Source organism: Micromesistius poutassou (genome assembly GCF_964030765.1).
Source record: "Micromesistius poutassou genome assembly, chromosome: 12".
Classification (NCBI taxonomy): Eukaryota; Metazoa; Chordata; class Actinopteri; order Gadiformes; family Gadidae; genus Micromesistius; species Micromesistius poutassou.
Window position 1 is genome coordinate 1,719,554 of NC_140282.1, and position 22,054 is coordinate 1,741,607.

At 43.7% G+C, this 22,054-nt stretch overlaps 2 protein-coding genes across 2 annotated transcripts; both read left to right on the forward strand.

Moving 5' to 3' along the window:
- Positions 1-7,095: 7,095 nt before the first annotated feature.
- On the forward strand, positions 7,096-13,370 carry chrnb4 (cholinergic receptor, nicotinic, beta 4 (neuronal); the record flags this gene model as incomplete). The annotated part of the gene is made up of 6 exons (XM_084476691.1): positions 7,096-7,147; positions 9,748-9,893; positions 10,395-10,439; positions 10,728-10,837; positions 11,212-12,277; positions 13,206-13,370. The coding sequence occupies 6 exons, from the start codon at positions 7,096-7,098 to the stop codon at positions 13,368-13,370; spliced, it is 1,584 nt and encodes a 527-aa protein (XP_084332817.1).
- Positions 13,371-15,136: 1,766 nt separating this feature from the next.
- On the forward strand, positions 15,137-21,672 carry chrna3 (cholinergic receptor, nicotinic, alpha 3; the record flags this gene model as incomplete). The annotated part of the gene is made up of 6 exons (XM_084475866.1): positions 15,137-15,208; positions 15,788-15,955; positions 18,657-18,701; positions 19,928-20,037; positions 20,190-21,429; positions 21,544-21,672. 6 exons carry the CDS (start codon positions 15,137-15,139, stop codon positions 21,670-21,672), a joined length of 1,764 nt encoding a protein of 587 aa, XP_084331992.1.
- Between the last annotated feature and the right edge of the window lie 382 nt (positions 21,673-22,054).

The following is a 22,054-nucleotide window of genomic DNA, read 5'->3' on the forward strand; positions in this document are numbered from 1 at the left end:
TCACATCAACAATTTCCCTGCAAACCATTTATTTCCTCCTCTTCATCATGAGTCAATCAATGCTCCTTATGCTCCTAATATTGGACTACCAGTGGTTTCCTTTGAGAGTCAAACCACAGACCATGTGGTGAACGAGGCCATGATTGGAGGTCGAAGGAATGGTTTCTCATTGGTCCTTGAAACATGAATTATTCATGTGACATAGAGCCATTGGGAAGCTACTGAAATTAATTCCAACACATCCTCCCAGTGTGGTTTTACACAATGTATTCACTAATTTTAAAAGGACAGTAAAATGTTGTTGTTAGCAATACACCTGGTGGCCAATACGGGTACTGTAGCCAATAATTACAGGGAATGATGAAAAAAGGCACCAGCTATAAATGTGATTTGTAGGAAGGAGATAACACAAGACAAGTACTTAATAACTAATTACTAATAACCCCAGCGTGACCATCCGTCTTGATGAAGGTGGGCCATGTGGTGAATCCTGCAGGTGTGGTACTGGACTACCAACGCCTCATTCTCTTAACAGCACACAAACTGTTGGTTCAGTAGTGAGAACAGAGCTGTCTCCACTCCTTTCAATAACAGGCACGACAGGTTCAATAACCTCAGGGGCAATTATACCGAATCTATTGTGGCCAATTGCCAGCCACCTAATTTATGACCTTACTTTGTGTTGGACACAGATGTGGGATATTATGGCTGATGTGGTCTGGTCAGCGACTTGGCTGGTGTCTCAGTTTCTCTGGAAAGGCCAGGGTTCCACTCCACTTCACAACCTAATTTATTTCTTCAGCCATTTGTCCAAACGGCTGCAAGTGGCGGTCTTTCTTTGTTGTATATTACATTACAACGGAAAGTGTCTCTCAACTCAGGGTAATAAGCTATAACATGGAACATCTTATGAACACCAGTGTTCTTGAGATGAGGGGAAAATACAATTATTACATTTTCCAGGTTGAGTGTAACGCTCACTTATGATCAGATCAATAACATTCAGTCTTTATTGGTGTTTAACCGGCAGATTCATCTTGGAATAAACACCAATGAAAAGTGTTGTGATAACATTGTAATTCTTTATATACTGGTTAAAGCACGTTTATGTTAGCCTATGTAGCTTCCAACATTTGGAAAGCAATACATTCTTGGCCATGTCACGAAAGCATTTGTAATCAATCTCTAAAAACAAACATCTTAGCTGAGTTGTCTTTCCCATATTGTTTTATGAGCAAACAGCAGATTTGTGGTCTGTTGCATCCTGTATGTGCATGCACTTATAAAGAGGCAGAGTGCGGTTGTCCTTTATTAATGCTCTTCCCCTGTCCTCCATCTGCCCTGCTGAGGAAGTGGATTAAATCACCGTCTTCCATCGGATCCCCTCAGTCTGTCCCCAGAAAGCAAATCATCTCTCAGCGTTTACAACCTTTATTATATCTTTATGACGAAGGCTCCTGTGCCTTTCTCAGAAAGACCATGAAATGCACTCTGAGGCCGACTCGTAGACTCATATCTCGTATCTCATGTCTCAGGCTTTACTTACTGCAGTTTACACACCCAGCCATCCCGGTTATGGTCTTTACCTTAAAACAAAAATAATTATAGTCCACTTAATGGCTTTATAATGAAACTGCAAATGAATTCACTAATTGGTCTTCCAAACGTATTAGGTTTAAAACAACTCTGCTTATTTCCAAACCAGATAGGATGTTATTTAGATGAAGGATAATCAATTAGGTCTATATAAACAGGAATTGATAAAATGAGGACAGCTAAGCCACAGTCACCAGAGTGAATTCACAAACCCACTGACACATCTGCGTTCCCACATTGCTGATTAAACCTGTAATCTTCGGCATTGCCTGCAGCGTGAAGGAGTTTCAGGAGTTTGATGTCAAAAGAACTGCATTATTATTAACTGCTTTATGCAGGAGGAACCGGAAGGACATGAACCAGAGTCTAGACGTCTAGAGGAGATGAGGAAGCGAGAGAAGAGAAGACGTTGTGTGATGTCTCAGTTTTACTGCAAACAGATGTTTAGAAGTGCCAAAGCAGAAGACCTGATTGGCTGGCAGACATGAGAGGCCACGCCTAGATTCAAATAGCACAGAGGACAAATGGAATTGAAGACATGGTTTGCATGGTCTGGCCAAGGGCGTCTGCACAAAAGAGTGCAACCACACACACACACACACACACACACACACGCGCACACACACACACACACACACAAATTGATTCCCTCATCTCTGCTTTCGTGATTGAACAGTTATTGCAGCAAAATACAAGCTGTCTCGATAGTAAACATTTTGTTGGTTCCTCCTTACACATATACACACATATCCGTGAGTCTGCAAAGACCTTGGGAACACACACACACAATGTCACTCGCCCTGGGACCCACACACACACAATGTACCTCTACCTGGGGCCCAAACAGAATGTACCTCTACCTGAACAGGAGCTTTGTCAGGAGCAGACGCTTCGTCCAATCCGCTTCTCTGTTCTGTAGCCACTCACAGCCCGCCTGTGATTAGCTGATTACCTCTGCCCTCCATTCATCCTCTTGTGTTCAGGCAGGCGGCACTCAGCCATCACTCACTACCTAACCCCACCCGAACCTGCCCGCTGGGGCTCTGATCGCTGATAAAGATGACAGGGCATGTGATCTAGTGGTTGCCAAGGGTGACAGCACACAAAACAAGGCTCTTCCTCTCTCACTCTCTCTCTCTCTCTGGTGTCATAGTAGCTGTTATGTGGAAGCTGAATTGAACTACTCAAAGCGGACTGTAGCTAATCACCAGACAACATTGACAGTTGAACGGTGAATCCGGGAAGCTGTCCACTCCTCCCTGGGTTCATGTCTGCATTGCATCGTTTTGGTAATCAACATGTACCGTCCAACCCAAATGTACTCTCTTAAAGAAGCCGAGCGGTCAAAACATTGAGTTGACATCAGAGTTTTACCGTGACTTCACAGTGTCTGTGGGAATAGTTTTTTATCACCTGGGTCTCACCAGCCAGGTATTTACCTTACAACAGCTCAGGTCCTGCACCAGGGCTGGTGGCCCTCAGTCTGATGATATACCTTGGATCAATATCAGTCTGATAATGAGATATGACTTATTATCAGCCTGATAATAAGCCTTGGCTGTGAAAATTATGAAAGGCGGAAGCATCTGTCCTCCAATGCTCAAGAGAGCCAAAAACCTTCCACATTCACATTAAATATTCTCTCTCTTCTCTTTCCCTTTCACACAAGGAACATCAAATATTGTGACTCGTGTGACTTGTGGCCAAGCCAGCAGAAGCTGTGATAAAGGAAGGCACCACGGCCTTGCTTTGTTTGGGTTCTCGTCTCAACGTTCTAGGACACACCTTTTCTAAGCACATTAACATCTCCTCTGGGCCAGAAGGAACTCTATTTGTTGTTGTTGTTGTTGTTGTCGTCATTAAACATTGCGTATTTGATCAAGAACACAAAGGCACTGCATTCATTTGCATAACCAAAGATTTATGCAATGATTAATTAATTAATCATTTAATGATATTTCTTTAATTAATTAATAACACAACTCAAAAATTAATAACACAACTCAAAAATCCCAACTTTGAATTACTAAAGTAGCTCAGTAATGTAGCAACCCTATCCAATTGAACTCCATGTAGTCTCTGTAGCTTTCTGACCTTTCTTTCTCTGTAACCACATGCTATAGATGTCTGAATCTCCTTATGGATTCTCCGTCACTTAATGCAGTTCCCTGAAGCCTTTGAGGCTCAAGGAACACAGACACTCCCTAAACACCCACCTTTGACTAAATCAAACGACTAAACGAAAAGGGAACAGAGGGCCCGAGCGATGTCAATCCCCTTGAGGCCTTTTTTAACGCAGTCTTTCAACACAGGAGCAGTTTTATCTACTGTCCTATCGCTGTCCACGAGAGATTTGTGAAGGACCTGTTGGGATTGGCACTGCAGACTAGATTTGATTGAAGTTACATTGAGAACCATCCCCTCTCCTGGTGTCCACCAGGGCCTCTCCTACGGACCATTCGTCTCCATCGCCATGATGGCAGGAAACATCAGACACCCCCATAGGTCACCGTCCATCATTGAGAAGCTGAATGCGTTGTTTCCTCATTTGTCATGAGGAAACAACGCAAACAACGCAACGCATACACACACACACACCTGTATAAATTGTAGTAGGTGGTGAGATGCCACCAAGGGACAGGTCTCTTCCTATGGGGGCGGGGGTGGGACTCTCTAGCCAATCAATATGCTCCCATGAGACAGAGGGCTATGGAGCCAAGCACTCCATGTAATGAAGTGCCTGCCTGATTGATGCCCCCTGCTGGCTCAAACTGCAGCGGTGCACCGCGGTACTGCAGCAGCAGCACTTTTCTTTGATTGGACGTTTCTCCTCCTCCATCAGCCTCGCCCACGACCCACCAAAACGTTTACAACCACCTGTCTCCTGTATCCTGCCCACTACCCCCCCCCCCCCCCACAGACACTCTCTTATCATTCCTCAATGGTCTGCCTCCAGAAAACCTCTACTGCTGCTGGTGGAGCTGTGGATGCTGATGTTACCACGGCAACCGCTCTGCAGAGGGGCTCTCGGGCTGATTGGTCGATTGTTTGTTTAATTTGAGTCGATTTTCGGTTAGACTCCTGACATGGGGGAGTTGGATTGTTGATTTCCTGTTATCTCTCTTTTTGCAGATTTCATCGTCTTAACTGAGACGATTTAATTGGTCAAGACAAGAGAGGTTTGTTCATCGGAGCAGAGTACCTATAAATGGATAAATTCTGTAACAGGTTGCGATCGATAACAACTACTGCCATGCATTACGGTCAACACAGAGACAACGTACCACGAGCTGGAATCACCCCATGAACCACGGTTGTTTTCCCCCATCTTACCCCTGACCCTGTGGGTCCCGGGCTGGCTGTCTTCCAGGGGAACATTTGATTAAAGTGGTCTCTTCAGGATATCAGCCAAGTCTGGGAAAACTCTGAACTTCCAGATACTCTCGCGTGCTGCACATCTGAGTCTCCTCTCTCTACCAACACCCAATCAGACATCACCCCTTAGATGCCCTGCGCCTTTACGGTGTCTCAGCACCATATATCCACATCCATATATCTGGCTCAGTGACACACAGTTATGATCAGAGTATTTCAATGCATTAAATGTGGCAATGTGGGGCAGCATAGAGGGGGGTGACTCCAGGACGCTGGTTTCATTGTTAAGCCCTGAGGAGGTGTTGTGGGCCTAACTTAACGAAACATTGGTGAAAGAGGGTGCCCACTTGATAACCCCAATGACATGCTGCATACTGCATACTGCTGTTAGATGGGCCATTTGTCTTGTGTTTTTCACCATTTGGGCAGGGGCTTCTGAATGTGTTTTTACTTTGGATTATGGCACAAGGGATTATAACATCTAATCCTGTGTATTAATGAAATATAGATACCAACATCTGTGAATGCCGACAGATACTTATGAGGATTGATTTATTCTTAATAAAATCAATAGTAAAAAATCGATCAGTTGAATGTCCATTCCATATGAAGAGATAGCCTTATAGCTCCACTTCATCATCTACGCCTCAACATAGATTTTCAGATTCTGATTCACTTTATTTTTTATTAATTAGACTTTATTAATCCCTGGGGAATGGTTTAACCCATGCATTATAACTCAACCCTGGCAATACAACTTCTATCTGTATTGTTGATGGGCTGCAAACATCCACCAAAAACAGATGATATAGATTAAATCCTCCTAAATAAATAATATACACACATAAAGATGCATGACTGTAAAAGTACTGTTTGCAACTCAAACTGAATAAAATTGTACAAATGTACAAAAAAGTGTGCATGTGTAGTACTCAGTAACAACAGTTCATGACATCTGAATGGCAAATGACTAACTAATTAACTAATTCCTATTGATCGGTCTATAATATTTTAGAGTGGCACATCTCAAATGGAAGATGAAAATAGAAGATGAAAATGGAAGATCTGAGGGCATGCATTGGGGAAGCATTTGATGCAGGGCGGATGCCCATAATAATGCACTTCTGAGCAGGACAGGGACTGTAAATCTCGGGGCTAAGATTGCATTGCAGCGGCCCTGTCTGGGCTTCACCCCACTATATATTCCCAGGGAATATATAAGACAGGGCACCGAAATGGTTTATCGCGCAGCCTCATCCCCTCTGTGTGGAAAAGTTGTAGGGTTGATACAACTACCGACTTTGAGTTAGTGGGGAACAAACGAGTTAACCTGAAGTTGGATCCGATTTGCAACTTTCTTTCAATACCAACTAGGTCATTTATAATAATTGGGTCATTAAGGGTTAATGGTTGTTGATCGAGTATTGGGCAGAGAGGCAAATTGGGCTCACACCAGCAAGTCTACTTGCATAATGACTTGGATTGGAGGATTCATTAAAAGCCAGATGTTTGTTTTATATTACTAATTTGGCCTTACATGTGGCCTATGGTATGGTCTACGTGGATAATATTACATGGCTATTTCCGATGCTTGTTAATTTGGGTGAAATGGAGAAAACAAGAGTTAGACAATTCAATCAAGTTCGAAATGTTCATTTCATGTTAACATTTAATGTTAAAGTAAGGCTTTAACATGTTAAAGTAAATGTTAACATTTCATGTTAACATTTAAAGTTAAAGTAATGCTTTTACATGTTAAAGTAAGGCTTTAACATTAAAACGGCCATAAAAAACATCGTTATGCACAGAAACCCACACGACCAAAGGCTCTGCGAGGCGAAGCGGAGGACTCCGAGTCCTGGAGGGAGGATCGTTCTCACGGGGCGACGCATCTCTCCGCTCCCCCGTCAGAGGTGCTGGAGACGCAGGCAGGGACACCCACTCCATCCTAATCATGTTCACAGCCACTAATAGCGTACTTTGCAGCCACGCAGTGAGCGAGGTTCACCAGCCTCCGAGGAGTCTGCATGGAGCTTTAGCAGAAGTTGCTGATCTCGACAAGGTGCGTGGGTTCGCTGCCCCGGTGAATGAGAACTTCCACCTGGACCAGATGATGCTGAGAAGATGATCGGAGCCCTATCCGTCATCGCTTGCTATTTCTTCAGTTTGATTTACGGTAAATATTATTTTGTCTTAGTTGTATATCGTTGCATGACTTCTCGGTGTCCTTTTTTTGGTTATACTATTTTGCCGGAAAGTTATATGTAGGCCTAATCCGATAATCTTTATCGGAAAACTGTCATGAAGTAGGCCTAAACATTAAGGAAAATAGACTATTGCTTATTTTTTCAAAGTTAGAAAATATGCATATGTTGATGATATCATTAAGACTTACAATTAATGAAACTGTTCATTTTTAAAATCGAAATTGAAATTGAATTGGATTGAAACAAAACATCTAGGTTTATTTAGTTATGCTTATGGACATTTTTGGGGATTGCAGATGGTCATTAAACATTAGGCCAACACGTCACAGGTGAACTTTGTAAGAGCTGGTTTATGAAATTGAGTTATTCACTACTTTAAGTAAATCTCTAAAGCCTTACTCATCCATTTAACACAACCACTGCATCGACGTTATCACATGGAAGACTGAAAGCCTCAAATAGCAAAGGAAAGTTACAAAAGTTTGCTTCTCTTTATATTTGTTTTGACTCTGTCTTTTAACGTGGTTCTTGATGTTTCTTCAAACTTAAAAACCCATCCAATTAAAGTTGATTGGCTTCAGGTGTGCTGTGTGAGTCTCGTGAACGACAGAGGGAGAATGAATGAATGAATGAACAAATGAATGAATTGATGAATGCATGAATCTTCTAGCATAACAACATGACAGATGAGGATGGAAGGGCGATACATCCTATTATTTTATGTTTTATTTTAATATTTTAATATTATTTTATATGTTTTATTTTTATATAGTGCAGATATTTTTATATCTGCACTGTGATATTAAAACTTTCTCATTCATAGCCCTGACCACACTAGGTGAAAGAATACTACACTTGAAATGTAGTTTTAAAGAATACTTAGATAGTTACATAGTTTATTACGAAAGGTATGTGAAATTGGTACAACTTTAAGTGTTCCAATAAGTAAATAATAAGTACCAAAAGTCCAAAAGTAGTACATTTGGTATAACTTAACAGTGTAGTGAGTATGTTAAAGTTGGCCTAATTAGGTGAGTGCTCCTAACTATTATTATTGTTTGGCCTTACGATTCATATACCCAAGTACATCTAAAAATGATGCTTAGTTGGCATTTAAAAAATAACTTACAGTACACTTTATTTATTTTACTAATGTATTTGAAACACTTTAAAGCATTACCATACCATTTGTATGGTAACCTTTGATAAGGTCACCAGTGTATTCGGTACTGCAGTGACCTTTACCAAGTTATTGGTCCTGAACTCTCCATCCCCATAATGTCAACCTTTATAAGATACACACTCACACACATTTCCCTCATGTAAATGTATACACAGCATACACGTATACACGCATACAGACAGACAGACAGACCCATGACACATGCACACGCAAACGCACACTTAAACAAACAAATGACCAAGTATGTGCACACACACAGACACAATCACACCGACCACCCGACCAGTGGTCAGTGCTACGGAGCCAACATCTCTTAGGGGCCTGCTGGGGTCCCGGGCGGGGCCTTCACCTCCGGGGATCGGCGGCCCTGTTTGATTGAGGCCTCATGGCGCTATGACAACCCTCCGTCTATTAGGCTGAACTCTGCTGCCGTGATCGTGTTGATTGGGACCTCAGCCAAGGCGCTGATGAGGCTTCTGTCATGGTGACCGTGGCGTTGACGAATGGGCGGCGGTGCCTGTTAAACTCCCATAACTCGTAGCATCTTAGAGAGTCTGTGTAGGAGAGTAATGAAATGCAGTTTTAGAGTAGTGTAGTCAAATTAAAATGTAGACACCCGTCCAAAACTTCATAGGGTTCATATGCCTTACATCAACATCTGTGGGTGCAAATTGGTATCAAAGTTGCAACTTGATGCGATCAATCTCTAGAGTCCCTGATTACAGTTTTGTTTTGGTCCCTCCGCGGACGGTCAATATTACTCGCACCTCATTGGGCGGTTTCCCGTGGGTAGTTCAGTGCAACTCAGCTACTTGTGGTAGTGTCAGGACATTAATTATAAGCAGAGGACAAGAGTGTAGTGGTATTCTATCCATCCTGCCTTAGAGGAATAGGGCTAACCATCCATTTAAATCATGCTGCTCTTCACCACTGATATGGATTCCATTCATCAAGCAGGTCAGGTAAAGTATTGCTTTTGCAAAGCTTGCAAATGCTCTTTGTTAGTAAAAGCCAATGGTAACAACTTTAACAGGAACTTTATATACAATCAGGTCAAACACTTGTACTTAAATATTCAGCTTGAGTACTAAGAAATATTGAGTCTAATTGTATAATCAAATATTAGTTATTTCCAAAACAAATTGACGCAAATAACTGAAAACCAATACAAAGCACTTAATACAACATCTTACTAACATCTTGATTATAAATCATTATTTAAAAAGGCAGTTCATTATAACAACACATTGAGCAAGATATCCCTTTGCCTCCATCTCCACTTAAAGCTCATTGTATGGCCTCTATAAAGAAAACCTGAGTTGACCGTTGATTTGAATGCGGCTGCATCACTCCTTTGTAAGTTAAGATATCTGTTGCGCGGCACAGGTAACAGATGTGCGGAATCTGAAGAGCGCCTGATGAACTGGCTGCTAGTGAAGCAAAACTACAACAAGCTGATCCGCCCGGCGGTAAACAGGTCAGAGAGGGTGACCATCACACTGCAAGTGTCTCTGGCACAACTCATCAGCGTGGTGAGTCACCAACCATCCACACGTCTACAAGCTCACTTAACAAAAATACACAGAATCTTGTTTAATGTTTAACTGAGTCTTGAAACAAATCCTCATTTATTTCACAGGGTTCCAAGATAGATTAAAACATTGTAAATATTCATACACCATACCAAATACCTTACAAAAGGCATTGTCAAACTGTCTCCATGCTCTTATGCTTAATTGATGAGAGAAGAGACATTTCTGGCAGATGGTTGTATTTGGCGTTTGTCCTATACAAATTGACTTGTTTTGATTCATCAAAATATACAGCCATAGAGCAGGGCCATCAGAATGGTGTCCTTGTCAACTTAAAGGTGATTTATTTGTACAATAACATTAATATCTTGAATAAGGCTTCTTGCCATGTCTTTCAGCCAAGATTCAAATTCTTGTTGTTGTTTTGTTTGTGAAGAAATGCATGAAATTGATATGAATTGAGGTCACCGCTTTGACCTCTTCTTCCCTTTCCATTTCCAGAACGAAAGGGAGCAGATTATGACAACGAATGTCTGGCTCACTCAGGTAAGCTTAATAAAGGCACAAGGTCCATCATCATCAATCACCCGCTTTAACCGCTTTAACCCTGACCAAAGCCGTCTCTTCCACCGTCCTTCCCCTGAACTTGGATTAAACCATATCCCTTCCATTCTACCTCAAAGTGGAACAAACGGGCTCTGTAATTGTGCTTCTTTCCAGTGATAATGAAGCTTGTAATGGCCGGTTTGAGCTGGTCCCCGGGAGACTTTGTGAGGATTTGACTGTGAGAACAACGCTGAGTTAAAGCGGTCAGTTGTCTTTGTTTCTCTGCAGTACTGGGTGGACTACAGATTGGCCTGGGACCCCTCGAAGTACGAAGGCATCGAGAAGCTGTGCATTCCCTCCAAACAAATCTGGCTGCCCGACATTGTTCTGTACAATAAGTAAGACCCACTACAGACTCATTCTGCTACAATCTCCTTATTTGCTACATACTTTTTACATTTTTTACTTTGACATTACTGGTCCTGGATTTATGGAAGAGTAACTTTAGAGCAAATAGTCCATATATTGTGTTGATAGCATCATTTTGGTTGCAAACCCAAAGAATACGGCATTCGTTTAACCACAATCTACCCACCTTGTTTACATCTTCTTCAGTGCATACCTCTTTAACCTTCATAATGATTGATGATTTTGACAAAAAAGTAGAGGTCCAGGCACCGACTTTATTCAATAGTTTTGTGGATTTCTTGAAATGCAGACGATTCAGAAGCTCCAACTCTTTTATGTCATTTGCTTCCCCTCTTGCTCTCAGTGCGGATGGCACCTATGAGGTGACAGTCTTCACCAACGCCATTGTGCAATTCAACGGCAGTATCTTCTGGCTTCCACCCGCCATCTACAAGAGCTCCTGCAAAATCGAAGTGAAGCACTTCCCTTTCGACCAGCAGAACTGCACCCTCAAGTTCCGCTCCTGGACCTACGACCACACCGAGCTGGACCTGGTCCTGAAGTCAGAGGTGGCCAGCATCGACGACTTCACACCCAGTGGAGAGTGGGACATCCTGGACCTTCCAGGCCGACGGACCACCAGCCCTCTGGACCCCGCCTACGTGGACCTGACCTACGACTTCATCATCAAGAGGAAGCCCCTCTTCTACACCATCAACCTCATCATCCCCTGCGTGCTGATCACCTCCTTGGCCATCCTGGTCTTCTACCTGCCCTCAGACTGCGGGGAGAAGATCACCTTATGCATCTCCGTCCTCCTGGCGCTCACCGTGTTCCTTCTTCTCATCTCCAAGATCGTTCCGCCGACGTCCCTGGACGTGCCGCTGATCGGCAAGTACCTGATGTTCACCATGGTGCTGGTGACCTTCTCCATCATCACCAGTGTGTGCGTGCTCAACGTGCACCACCGCTCCCCCAGCACACACACCATGCCCTCCTGGGTCAAGGTGGTCTTCCTGATCAGGATGCCCGCCTTGCTCTTCATGAGACGACCTCGGGATCACTCGCCGCAGTCGAGACCCCATAAGCGGCAATACACGAGGCCTACCAGGGCCGTGCGCGGCCAGGGCCGGCGTCCTCCCAAAACGGGTATCACCATGTCCTCCTCCTCCTCCTCCTCCGCGGCCGCTCTCCTCGCCTCTGGCTTCTCCGTCCCAGGACACTATCACAACCGGGATGCCATTCCTCCGCTGACACACAGGCACATGAATCGTAAAGTGGACGGTGGGTGTCTCCCCGTTGGCTCCTTGTGCAGCCAGGACCTCAGGCCCGGAACCTCGGGCCGGGACTGGTCCGCAGACCTCCGGGAGGCGGTTGACGGGGTCCGCCTCGTCGCAGACCACACCATGGAAGATCGCGACGATCAGGGCGTATGTATAACACTCAATAATTAACTATGGTTAAAGGGTTTCATGTATGGATGGTTTAAAGGTTGAATATTTAACGAGGGTTTTTGAAATGGTGGTAATAATAGGGTTGGAGTTTTACGGCACAGAGAATGTATTCCTATTCAGCATTGAGAAGAGACACGCAAATCTCTATTGCACTGTGCAGTTGGAAGCATCGTCGATATATGTTGAGTTATGGATGTTCAACCTCAGTGTGAATCAATTCCTGGGTGTTGTTTGCTCAAAGCAGTTCCACAATATCAACAATGACCCCCGACGCTGACCCGTTCTCCAGTACTGCTGTGACTTTCCATTTTGACTTCTGAGGAGGCTTGTACTATCTGGCATACCTTATGTTCCCTGGGTCGCATATAGGTTTCACACTTGGGGCTGCGCTAGTGACCAGGGACATTAAAGTTAGACACCATGTAATGAATTGTTGTCTTGCAGAAATCAATGGAATAGGTTGGACACACAAGGCCGGACAAATGAACCCCTTCACAAATTACCAAGGACAGCATAGCGGGGTCCGTATCCATTTCTAATGTGGGAGTCAGCAGAATAGGCGATGAATCCGTGCTGAGAAATGACTTTGTTCGCGGGACAAATATACAGTATCATTAAGTAATTAATAATAGTGAGTAGTAGGATGTAGAGATATATATAAGGAGTGGCGGTTAGGGTTAGCTCGCTATTTGTATTCCTGTCCTTGGCTTGTCCATCCCCCAATTGATTGTATTCACATACAATCTGTTGTATTGATTATTGGCAATCTGCCCCATGGCAGCAAGCCTCGTTCAATTCCTTTCTAATATAAAATAAGTCTTTTTCTGAGACTAGAATTCAGGGCTGTCGTTAAATTGCTGTCATTGTTCCACACCATTTCCCCCTTATTTCTGTGTTGTCGCAGGTCATTGAGGACTGGAAGTACGTGGCTATGGTGGTGGATCGTCTGTTCCTGTGGATCTTCGTGATCGTGTGTGTGGTGGGAACACTCGGCCTGTTCCTACAGCCTGTGTTCCAGAAGCCCATTGTACCAACTCTGCAGCCAAGCTCAGAGACTCCTCGCATCTGAACCGGCTACCAGCAGATCAAGTGCAGCATTCACTTTCCCCAAGAGTTTGTTGTCTGTGTGTGTGTGTGTGTTTGTGTGTAAATAACATTCCAAAATCACATGGGTAGTTGAGAAGACAAAGACATTTGAATTGTTGATTGATGTAAGATGCCATGTGACAATATGGTACGAGTTTGCAGAGTTAAGAATACTTCAAAGGTTGTTGGTAGATCATTGTCAGCCAGAGCGTAACTAAAACTCAAAATGATAGCAATCATGGCAAATTATTGCATCACAACAAGGCACCTGGGTAGAACAGCACATTAAGTGAGGAAGATGATTTGCAAATACGATACAGCAGCGGTCGATCGATGCAGTCTAGTCAAAGGCACCAAAATAGAGCAGCAGTACAAGCCAACATAATAGCTCTCTGGTGCTGTGATGAAAGGCATCTGAATGGACCTGATGAGTCGTCTTTAGTGGTCAGTGTCAGCGGAACAATGTCCAAGTTCTGCTACAGCAGCTGCAACACCAGTGAACTTAGACATCTCGATCTGTGTGAGTAGGAAACAGAGGTGTTCCATATTAAAAATATTACGGCTACAGATGCCATATATATATGTGTGTTTATAATGCAATAACATCCACCAGTGATCCATTAAATGTATTAAAAGCCCCATGAAGTCTGAAAATGAAGGATGTTCTTGCCACAGTGCTTGCAAAATCTAAATCCATGGTGATACAGTCTTTCTTTAAAATCAATAAGATGTGCCAATTACTTTAATCAAAACTGTAGAACCCACCGTTTGAACGAAATGCATTATTTATGACTATAAGCAATTTATTAAAGAAAAGTTGTTGGGGGTTGGATTTTCTTTGAAATAAAACCAAATGCTGGCCTTGACACAACAACTAACATGTGTTTTGACTGACGCACTGCGTATTTTTTTATCCTATAACATCCAACACAAATTGATCTGCATGGCTCCCATGAACAGTTTAATTTATACTGCACCAGCTTACGTTTGCTGGTCCTGAAAAATAGCACTAAATTAGAGTGCCCCCCCCCCCCCCGACAAACCACCACCACATACACACATGTCACGTTTGACGCATTTACAGCTACATAAATCATTTACTGTACTAGCAGTACCTCGCCATTATTTTTGTTTCAAATTACTTCACGACGTGCTAAAGTGGAACAACAGGCCTCATTGTTTTACAATTGAATAAAACCTGATCTTAATACATAAGAACACGGTTAGGCAAATGTTTTTATTGGGTCACTGAGATGCATAATGAAACGCTTCATAAACACTTGACAAACGAAAAGTGACACCCGTTTAAAGAGAGACAGACAGAGATATAACCCAGTCCTACCACGTCTTTAGCGTTCTTACATTCTTACATTCTCAAATAATTCTAATTCAAATCTCAAAGGAACACGTCAGACGCCTGAGAGAATAAACACAATAAATGACGTCGGAGGTCCAGTGGATCAGACAGTCCAGTGGTTCTCCAGTGGTCCAGTGGCTCAGTGGACGCACGCGGGTCTCTCGCCTCTCTCTCTCTCCTCCGCCCTCAGTGTGCTGTGGACGCGCGCGCACTTTACTTCCCCGCTCGCTCCCGTCTGCTCCGGGTCGCGGTCGCTCGCTCCCGTCTGCTCCGGGTCTGGGTCTCTCTCTCTCCATCATCTACTCCGGGTCTCGGTGGGTCTCTCTCTCCATCATCTTCTCCGGGTCCCGGTCGCTCTCCATCATTTGGGGACTAGTTACTGATAAACGAAAATGAGTGCACCGTTTTCGATTCTCCTGGCCATCAGCTTGGTGCTCTCGTTGCCGCCTGGTAAGTGGAGTCCAGTACTTGTTGCGTTTCGACAGCTTTTTCTTTTAAGGGAAGAAATGTAGATTGAAAAAAAATATTTTGAAACATCTCAATTTGAATGTAACTTGTATTATAATCCGTGCAGGAAAGGGGCAATATCTTACACAACAGGACAACATAGGCTTATTCATTGTTTAATATATAGCTATTTATTTTATAATGTTCTATTTTTGAAGTTCTAGTTTGTTATTGTTATTGTTTTGTTATTGGTAATCATGAAACCAAATTCATGTGCTATTCTGGGTGAGATGTTTTGAGAACTGTTTTGGATTAAATATGGAATTAATTAACCTTGAAATAAAACACAGGTAGATAAATGTTTAGCAGAACTTATCTAGCTTTACTGGCCATGTAACGATGTGACAACTACCATATTAACACTAATGACAACAAGATCGATGATCCCATAGTTAATCAATGAGTGCACCTCACTGCATCTGCAGCCCCTAAATCATAAGCATCGGTGCCAGCAGCCCTGGTTCTCTTCACCATGTAAAACCACACCATGTAAAACCACACCGTGTAAAACCACACCGTGTAAAACCACACCGTAGCCACACCAAGTCTTCTGCTCTCTCTCAGACGGAGGATGCTCGGAGGCTGAACACCGGCTTTTCAAGAAAGTGTTTGAACGGTACAACCAGTTCATCCGCCCAGTGGAGAACGTGTCCGACCCGGTGGTGGTTCAGTTCGAGGTGTCCATGTCTCAACTGGTCAAAGTGGTGAGGCAACGGCTTTTACAACGTTGTAGACAGAGACGATTGTGTCTGATGTGTATGTGAGTGGTGAGTGTCTTTACTGTCCTCTGTGTATGAGGATGTATTGGTTCGGTAGGGCTCTTCTGTACTTTCACTTTTGTATGATTTCCCCATAAACTCTGATCGTACTGGAAAGAAATCATAGTAGTACCAGTTGATCATTCACATCGGGAGTGCAGGTATATATACTCTTGTGCCGTACTTTATAGTGGTATACGGTAACAAGTGGTATGAGTGGCTTGGGAGTCTGACAGCAGGGCTGAGTCTGAGTGCCAAAGAGCACGGCAAGAGACCAAGCTGCACAGCAGTCCAGGCCAAACTCTGCTCCCTGCCATTTCAACAGCCTCCCCCCAACCGCTAAATAACAGCAGATGGGAAACCATGGGATTTAACAGCATGCTCCAGCCCGAGCAGAGCGAGGCTGCAAAGGCAGCACAGTGAGGAGCCAGGCGGGTGGAGAGAGCACGCGACCACAATGACATGAAAACAGAGCAGGCTCATGCAGAAAATAAGTGCCGCCATAGCAGTGAACAAATGACTGATATCGATGACTTGAATCTGCGTCATCGAACTACCAGGTTGTTGATTATTGAACATGGATTATTGGGAACATCCACGTCATGTCAACAATAATGTTATCCTGCAAAAATGTTAAGTAAATGAGAACTCATTTCCACAGAGCCAACGGCAGAGCACTTTTCTCTGTGACTGTTCTCAACCTAACAACGACCAAATGAACTACACTCTTATACAGAATATGTGAATATTCTGTATGATGTATATGCCCACTGTCTGTCCGTATATGTTGTGTGTTTATTTGTTGCTTTTGTGCACTATCATGTTATATGTTGTGTGTGTTAAACATATTACTTGCACATTTGGAGTATGGGGAAAAGCAATTTCGATCCTCTGAGTAATTACTTGTTGCATGGTCTGATTGACAATAAAGTCCACTTTGAATCTTTGAATAATCCCTAAACCTAACCACATCCCTTGCACGACGTACCTTAATGCAACGCGTGATGTCAAAGTAACAGTACACAGAACCACAGTATCATTTATCTCCATGCCCTTCTGGGCAGTGTCTCCAAGACAAGGTCAGGTCTGTCCAGGAGTAGAGGACACAGACACGGCTCTTTGATACAATCTCTTTGAGATATTTTCCCAGCAAGAGGATTCAGCTGGGCCGGGCTGATGGATGATTGTGTTTCCTCCTTAACGCATTATGCCCCGAAGCGGCCTTCCATTGGGCCAGCCTGTGTCCAATAAGCCAGGGCTGTATGATCTAATTTAAAACACAGACAGCTCATTGCCTGGACAATACATCATCTCACAGTCGGGAAGGGTTGCCGGTGCAACAGGTTATCTGTGTTTGACTGCCAGCTGAGTGAAGTGCTCAAAGCTAAATCAGGCTGGTAAGGCCGGCCTACCTTGACACATTTGTTACCCTGATTCCCGCAATTGTATTCTAGTCACCATATTGACACACACACACACACACACACACACACACACACACACGCACACGCACACGCACACGCACACACACACACACCAGACATATCAGCCAATGGCCCGGGGCCACATGGTTAATTCAAGGCCCTGGTTGTTCATGTGGCTGATGTATGTGCAGACAGTCCTAACACAGACTGGATATCTGCCAGCCCTCCGCCTGCCTCTCCTCCAGCCTATATTCTGAGTTTACCTGCTTACCTGACCTCTTAGATAACCTCTTACCTTACATCTTATGTTACATCTTACCTTACATCTTAGCTTACCTCTTAGCTTACCGCCAGTGTTGTGCAAGTTCACACTTCACATGAACAAGTTCAAAGTTCAATTCATACAAAATAAAATGGATAAATTCATGTTCATAGTTCATCAATTCAGTTTTTAACTAGTTCATGTTCAGTTCATTAACAGTTCTTTTAGAAACCGAGGAAAAACTGTGGGAGTGAATATATCTGTGCTTATCTTTATTTTTTTAATTTATTTTTTAATTTTTTAATTAATCCTCTCCATTATCAGCTGCATTATCATTATTTGCACACCTTTTTCATTCATCACAACTAAGGCATTAACTGTATTCAATAAACGTTTCACCTCGACCAAAGCATCAATTCAGAATGTCACAAAATCTGAACTAGTTCAAGTTCAAGTTGTTTAGTTAGAAATATGTTAAGTTCAGTTCAAAGTTCATATAAAAATGAACTTGTTCAATGAACTAGTTATTTTGAACTAGTTCATGCACAACACTGCTTACCGCTTACCCACGTTGTAGTTTACCTCTTCACTGACCCCTTGGATTACCTCTAACCTTACCTCTTACCTTACCTGCTTATTTGACCTCTTAGCTAACCTCTGACCTTACCTCTTACCTGACCAATTACATCTCTTAGCTTACCTCTTACCTTACCTCTAAGCTTACCTCTTAGCTAACCTACTGAAAGCTGCTACTGATTGAGGTGGCATTGTGAAAGAGACACCCACCCCCCACAAATCCTCTGGCTATCCTGTGACCATATCCACCTCTTGAAATTAGAAAAGATAGACGGATAACAGGATCACATTTGATAGGTAGAAAGATTGTTTTAAGACACATTTGGCCTTTCTTGTGTGTGCCTAGTGAATCTTTCCCTGAGAAAATATCCTGCTCTGTTTTCAGGACGAACTGAACCAAATCATGGAGACCAATCTTTGGCTGAGACACGTGAGTTTATTACCCATCCATCACCAGAGCACATTGAGCCCTTGAGCAAGGTCACGAGCCATGGGCCGAACCCCTGTCTCTGCCATACATGACTGTTGGCTGTCAATCAGATTGCTTAAATTATTCATTGGCTTCATTGGGTTTGTATAGATTGATGCCACTTGCCATTGCCTTTTCAAAGTTAATAGGTGTTGTATAGTGTGACTTGTTTTTACTGATGGATTGCGTTGCCCATTTAAATGCTCACTCATTCAACATTACCGTGCTTCTCACAGCTTATTGTGCCGTGAGAAGCACAATGAAAGCCAATTGAAATAGTATAACACGCCAAATCCCTGGATTTCCCAAGACCTGCGTATCTATACTTTCATATGTGTGCTAAAACAGCCATTTAGTTATTGCAGTACAGAATTAGAGTCCAATAGTTATTCTACATGCTTGAAGCATGCTTCATTTTTGGAAAGGCAAGTCGACAGGCCTGACTTTAGGGAAAGCAACAGCTGTAAAGGCTTGTGAAGGCTATACAAACCTATACTATAAGTTGGACTTTAATTCAGTGCGGCCATATAATTCCTCTAACTCTGAAGGCATTTCCACAGAGGCTATTATACATTTGCAATGCTCTACAGTAAAACTAATTGTTTACAGCTAATTTAGATTCTATGGCAATTCAGCCTATTGCAAATGCATTAACTGTGGCGGTTAAACCAACTCACATTCTGAAATGCTAATTAGGTTAGACAAAGGAGAACTGATTTGTGGCACATTTGGGGTAAGGGTATGGCACGTCTATTAAACAAGACAGATGATGGCATTTCCAGGGGGAGTGAGCCTGTCAGAGATTGCCCTAAGATACACACCAGACACTTGGTGTTTTCTTAATTAAATAGAAGCTTTACAGCTCTCTGTGTGGTATGAACTTTGGTGAGAGTTGATAAATAAACTTTGAAAGGATGGTTAGGAATACAGTGGCCCCAAAGCTCATCATCCAAAGAGTAATTGTTTTTGTGTTTTAGAAACACATTGTGCGCAAATGTGCATTTTCATTTGATGCATACTGTATATCTATTCATACATTTGTTTGATGCATATAAGTCGTGGGAATAAAACTGGCTGATACGCTTTTTCATTGTAGCTGAACATCTTAATATGACATGTTAGATTGTAAAGGTAGATAGATGGATCGATGTGTTTCTTTTAACCAAGTCTGAGTTCCTTTCTTTCAGATCTGGAATGACTACAAACTAAGATGGGATCCAAAAAACTTCGGTGGAGTAGAGTTCATTAGAGTGCCATCCAGCGAAATATGGAAACCAGACATTGTGTTGTACAACAAGTGAGTTCACTTTGTCATTTTGAGCGATGTCTCTGAGACAGAGGAATCATTTTCTCTATTATTTCTCAATTTGGTGACTCATCTGCCATCTCTATTTCCCCTTCATGGCTTCCTGTTCCGCCGTTCACTGTCTCTTTATTTTCATATTGTAGTGCGGTTGGAGACTTTCAGGTGGATGAGAAAACCAAGGCCTTGCTCCGTTACAACGGGGACGTCACCTGGATCCCTCCAGCTATTTTCAAGAGCTCCTGCAAAATAGACGTCACTTACTTCCCGTTTGACTACCAGAATTGCACCATGAAGTTCGGCTCGTGGACATACGACAAGGCCAAGATTGACTTGGTGCTCATCGGCTCCACCGTTAACCTCAAAGACTTCTGGGAAAGCGGTGAGTGGACCATCATCGACGCCCCGGGCTACAAACACGACATCAAATACAACTGCTGTGAGGAGATCTACCCCGACATCACCTACTCGCTGTACATCCGCCGGCTGCCCCTCTTCTACACCGTCAACATGATCATCCCCTGCCTGCTCATCTCCTTCCTCACGGTGCTGGTCTTCTACCTGCCCTCCGACTGCGGGGAGAAGATCACTCTGTGCATATCCGTCTTGCTCTCCTTGACCGTGTTCCTGCTCGTCATCACCGAGACCATCCCGTCCACCTCGCTGGTGATCCCCTTGATCGGCGAGTACCTGCTCTTCACCATGATCTTCGTCACCCTCTCCATCGTCATCACCGTCTTCGTGCTGAACGTCCACTACCGCACCCCAAAGACCCACACTATGCCCGGCTGGGTGCGCAACGTGTTCCTCGGCATGCTGCCCAGGGTGATGTTCATGACCAGGCCGGAGAGAGATCCCGAGAACGAGGTGGTGGCCAGCGCCGCTCCTCTGCCGCCGTCCAGACCGTGTGTGGTGCGTTCGTGCTCCACTCTGCGACTGCATACGCAACAGCAGCAGCAGCAACAACAGCATCATCATCATCAGCAGCAGCAGCAGCAGCTGCAGAGTAAGCCCCGGTCCAACGCCACCAGCGTGTTGTCCAGCCTGGCCCGCAGCCAGCCGCTCTTCATTAACACGGAGTTCTCCAGAGTCAACAGCTTGACCAGAGAGCCAGCCAAGGCCCCATGTAACGAGGGCAAATGCTGGCACCAAAGGGCTTCCAAACTCCCCGCGGACTGCGGGGGAGGGAGCGGAGGGCTGGGCAGTCTCGGGGCCCTCAGTGGAGGTACCGCTGCCGGGATGGGCCTGGGTAGTCCCTGCTCCAGCTCCAGCTCCGTGGACGGAGGGCTGGTGTTCTTGTCTCCCATGTCCCCGGAGGTGAGGGAGGCCATCGAGAGTGTCAAGTACATAGCGGAGAACATGAGGCTTCAGAATGAGGCCAAGGAGGTAAGTACATCCTTATATGTCCATTCCCGTAGCACAGGGGGAGAAGTCATTCCCTTTGGTATGTCATAGTTTACAAAGTGGTGTGTATTGAAAATGTAATGGAACCTTTTTCAGGTTCAAGACGACTGGAAGTATGTCGCCATGGTGATTGACAGGATCTTCCTTTGGGTTTTTGTTCTGGTCTGCATCCTGGGAACTGCTGGACTCTTCCTGGAGCCACTGCTACTTGGAGACGACATTTGACCGAGACAGAGTTGAGACTTTTGTTGTGAACAATACAGAACATTGCAAATGGCTTCATCTGAGTGTTCAGACTGAGAAAACAATGGCAAACACTGTGATCTAGTAATTTCTGACTTCAAACAATGTATCACCAGTATAAAGTATATCATATATTCATTGCTTAGTAACAGAATGCCCAAATACAAATAACTGTATTCAATTGCTGAAACAATAATTCAATTATGCATCTGCCGCTTTTTAACATGTGTATGATTTAACAAACTTTTAAAGATGTAGGCATATAAACTCAGTCGACTACCTACCGTCTGAGATACAAAGTCTTGTTAACCATAATCAAGGGTGACATCTTGTGGATGTTATCTGGCATTGCCAATTCTAAAAG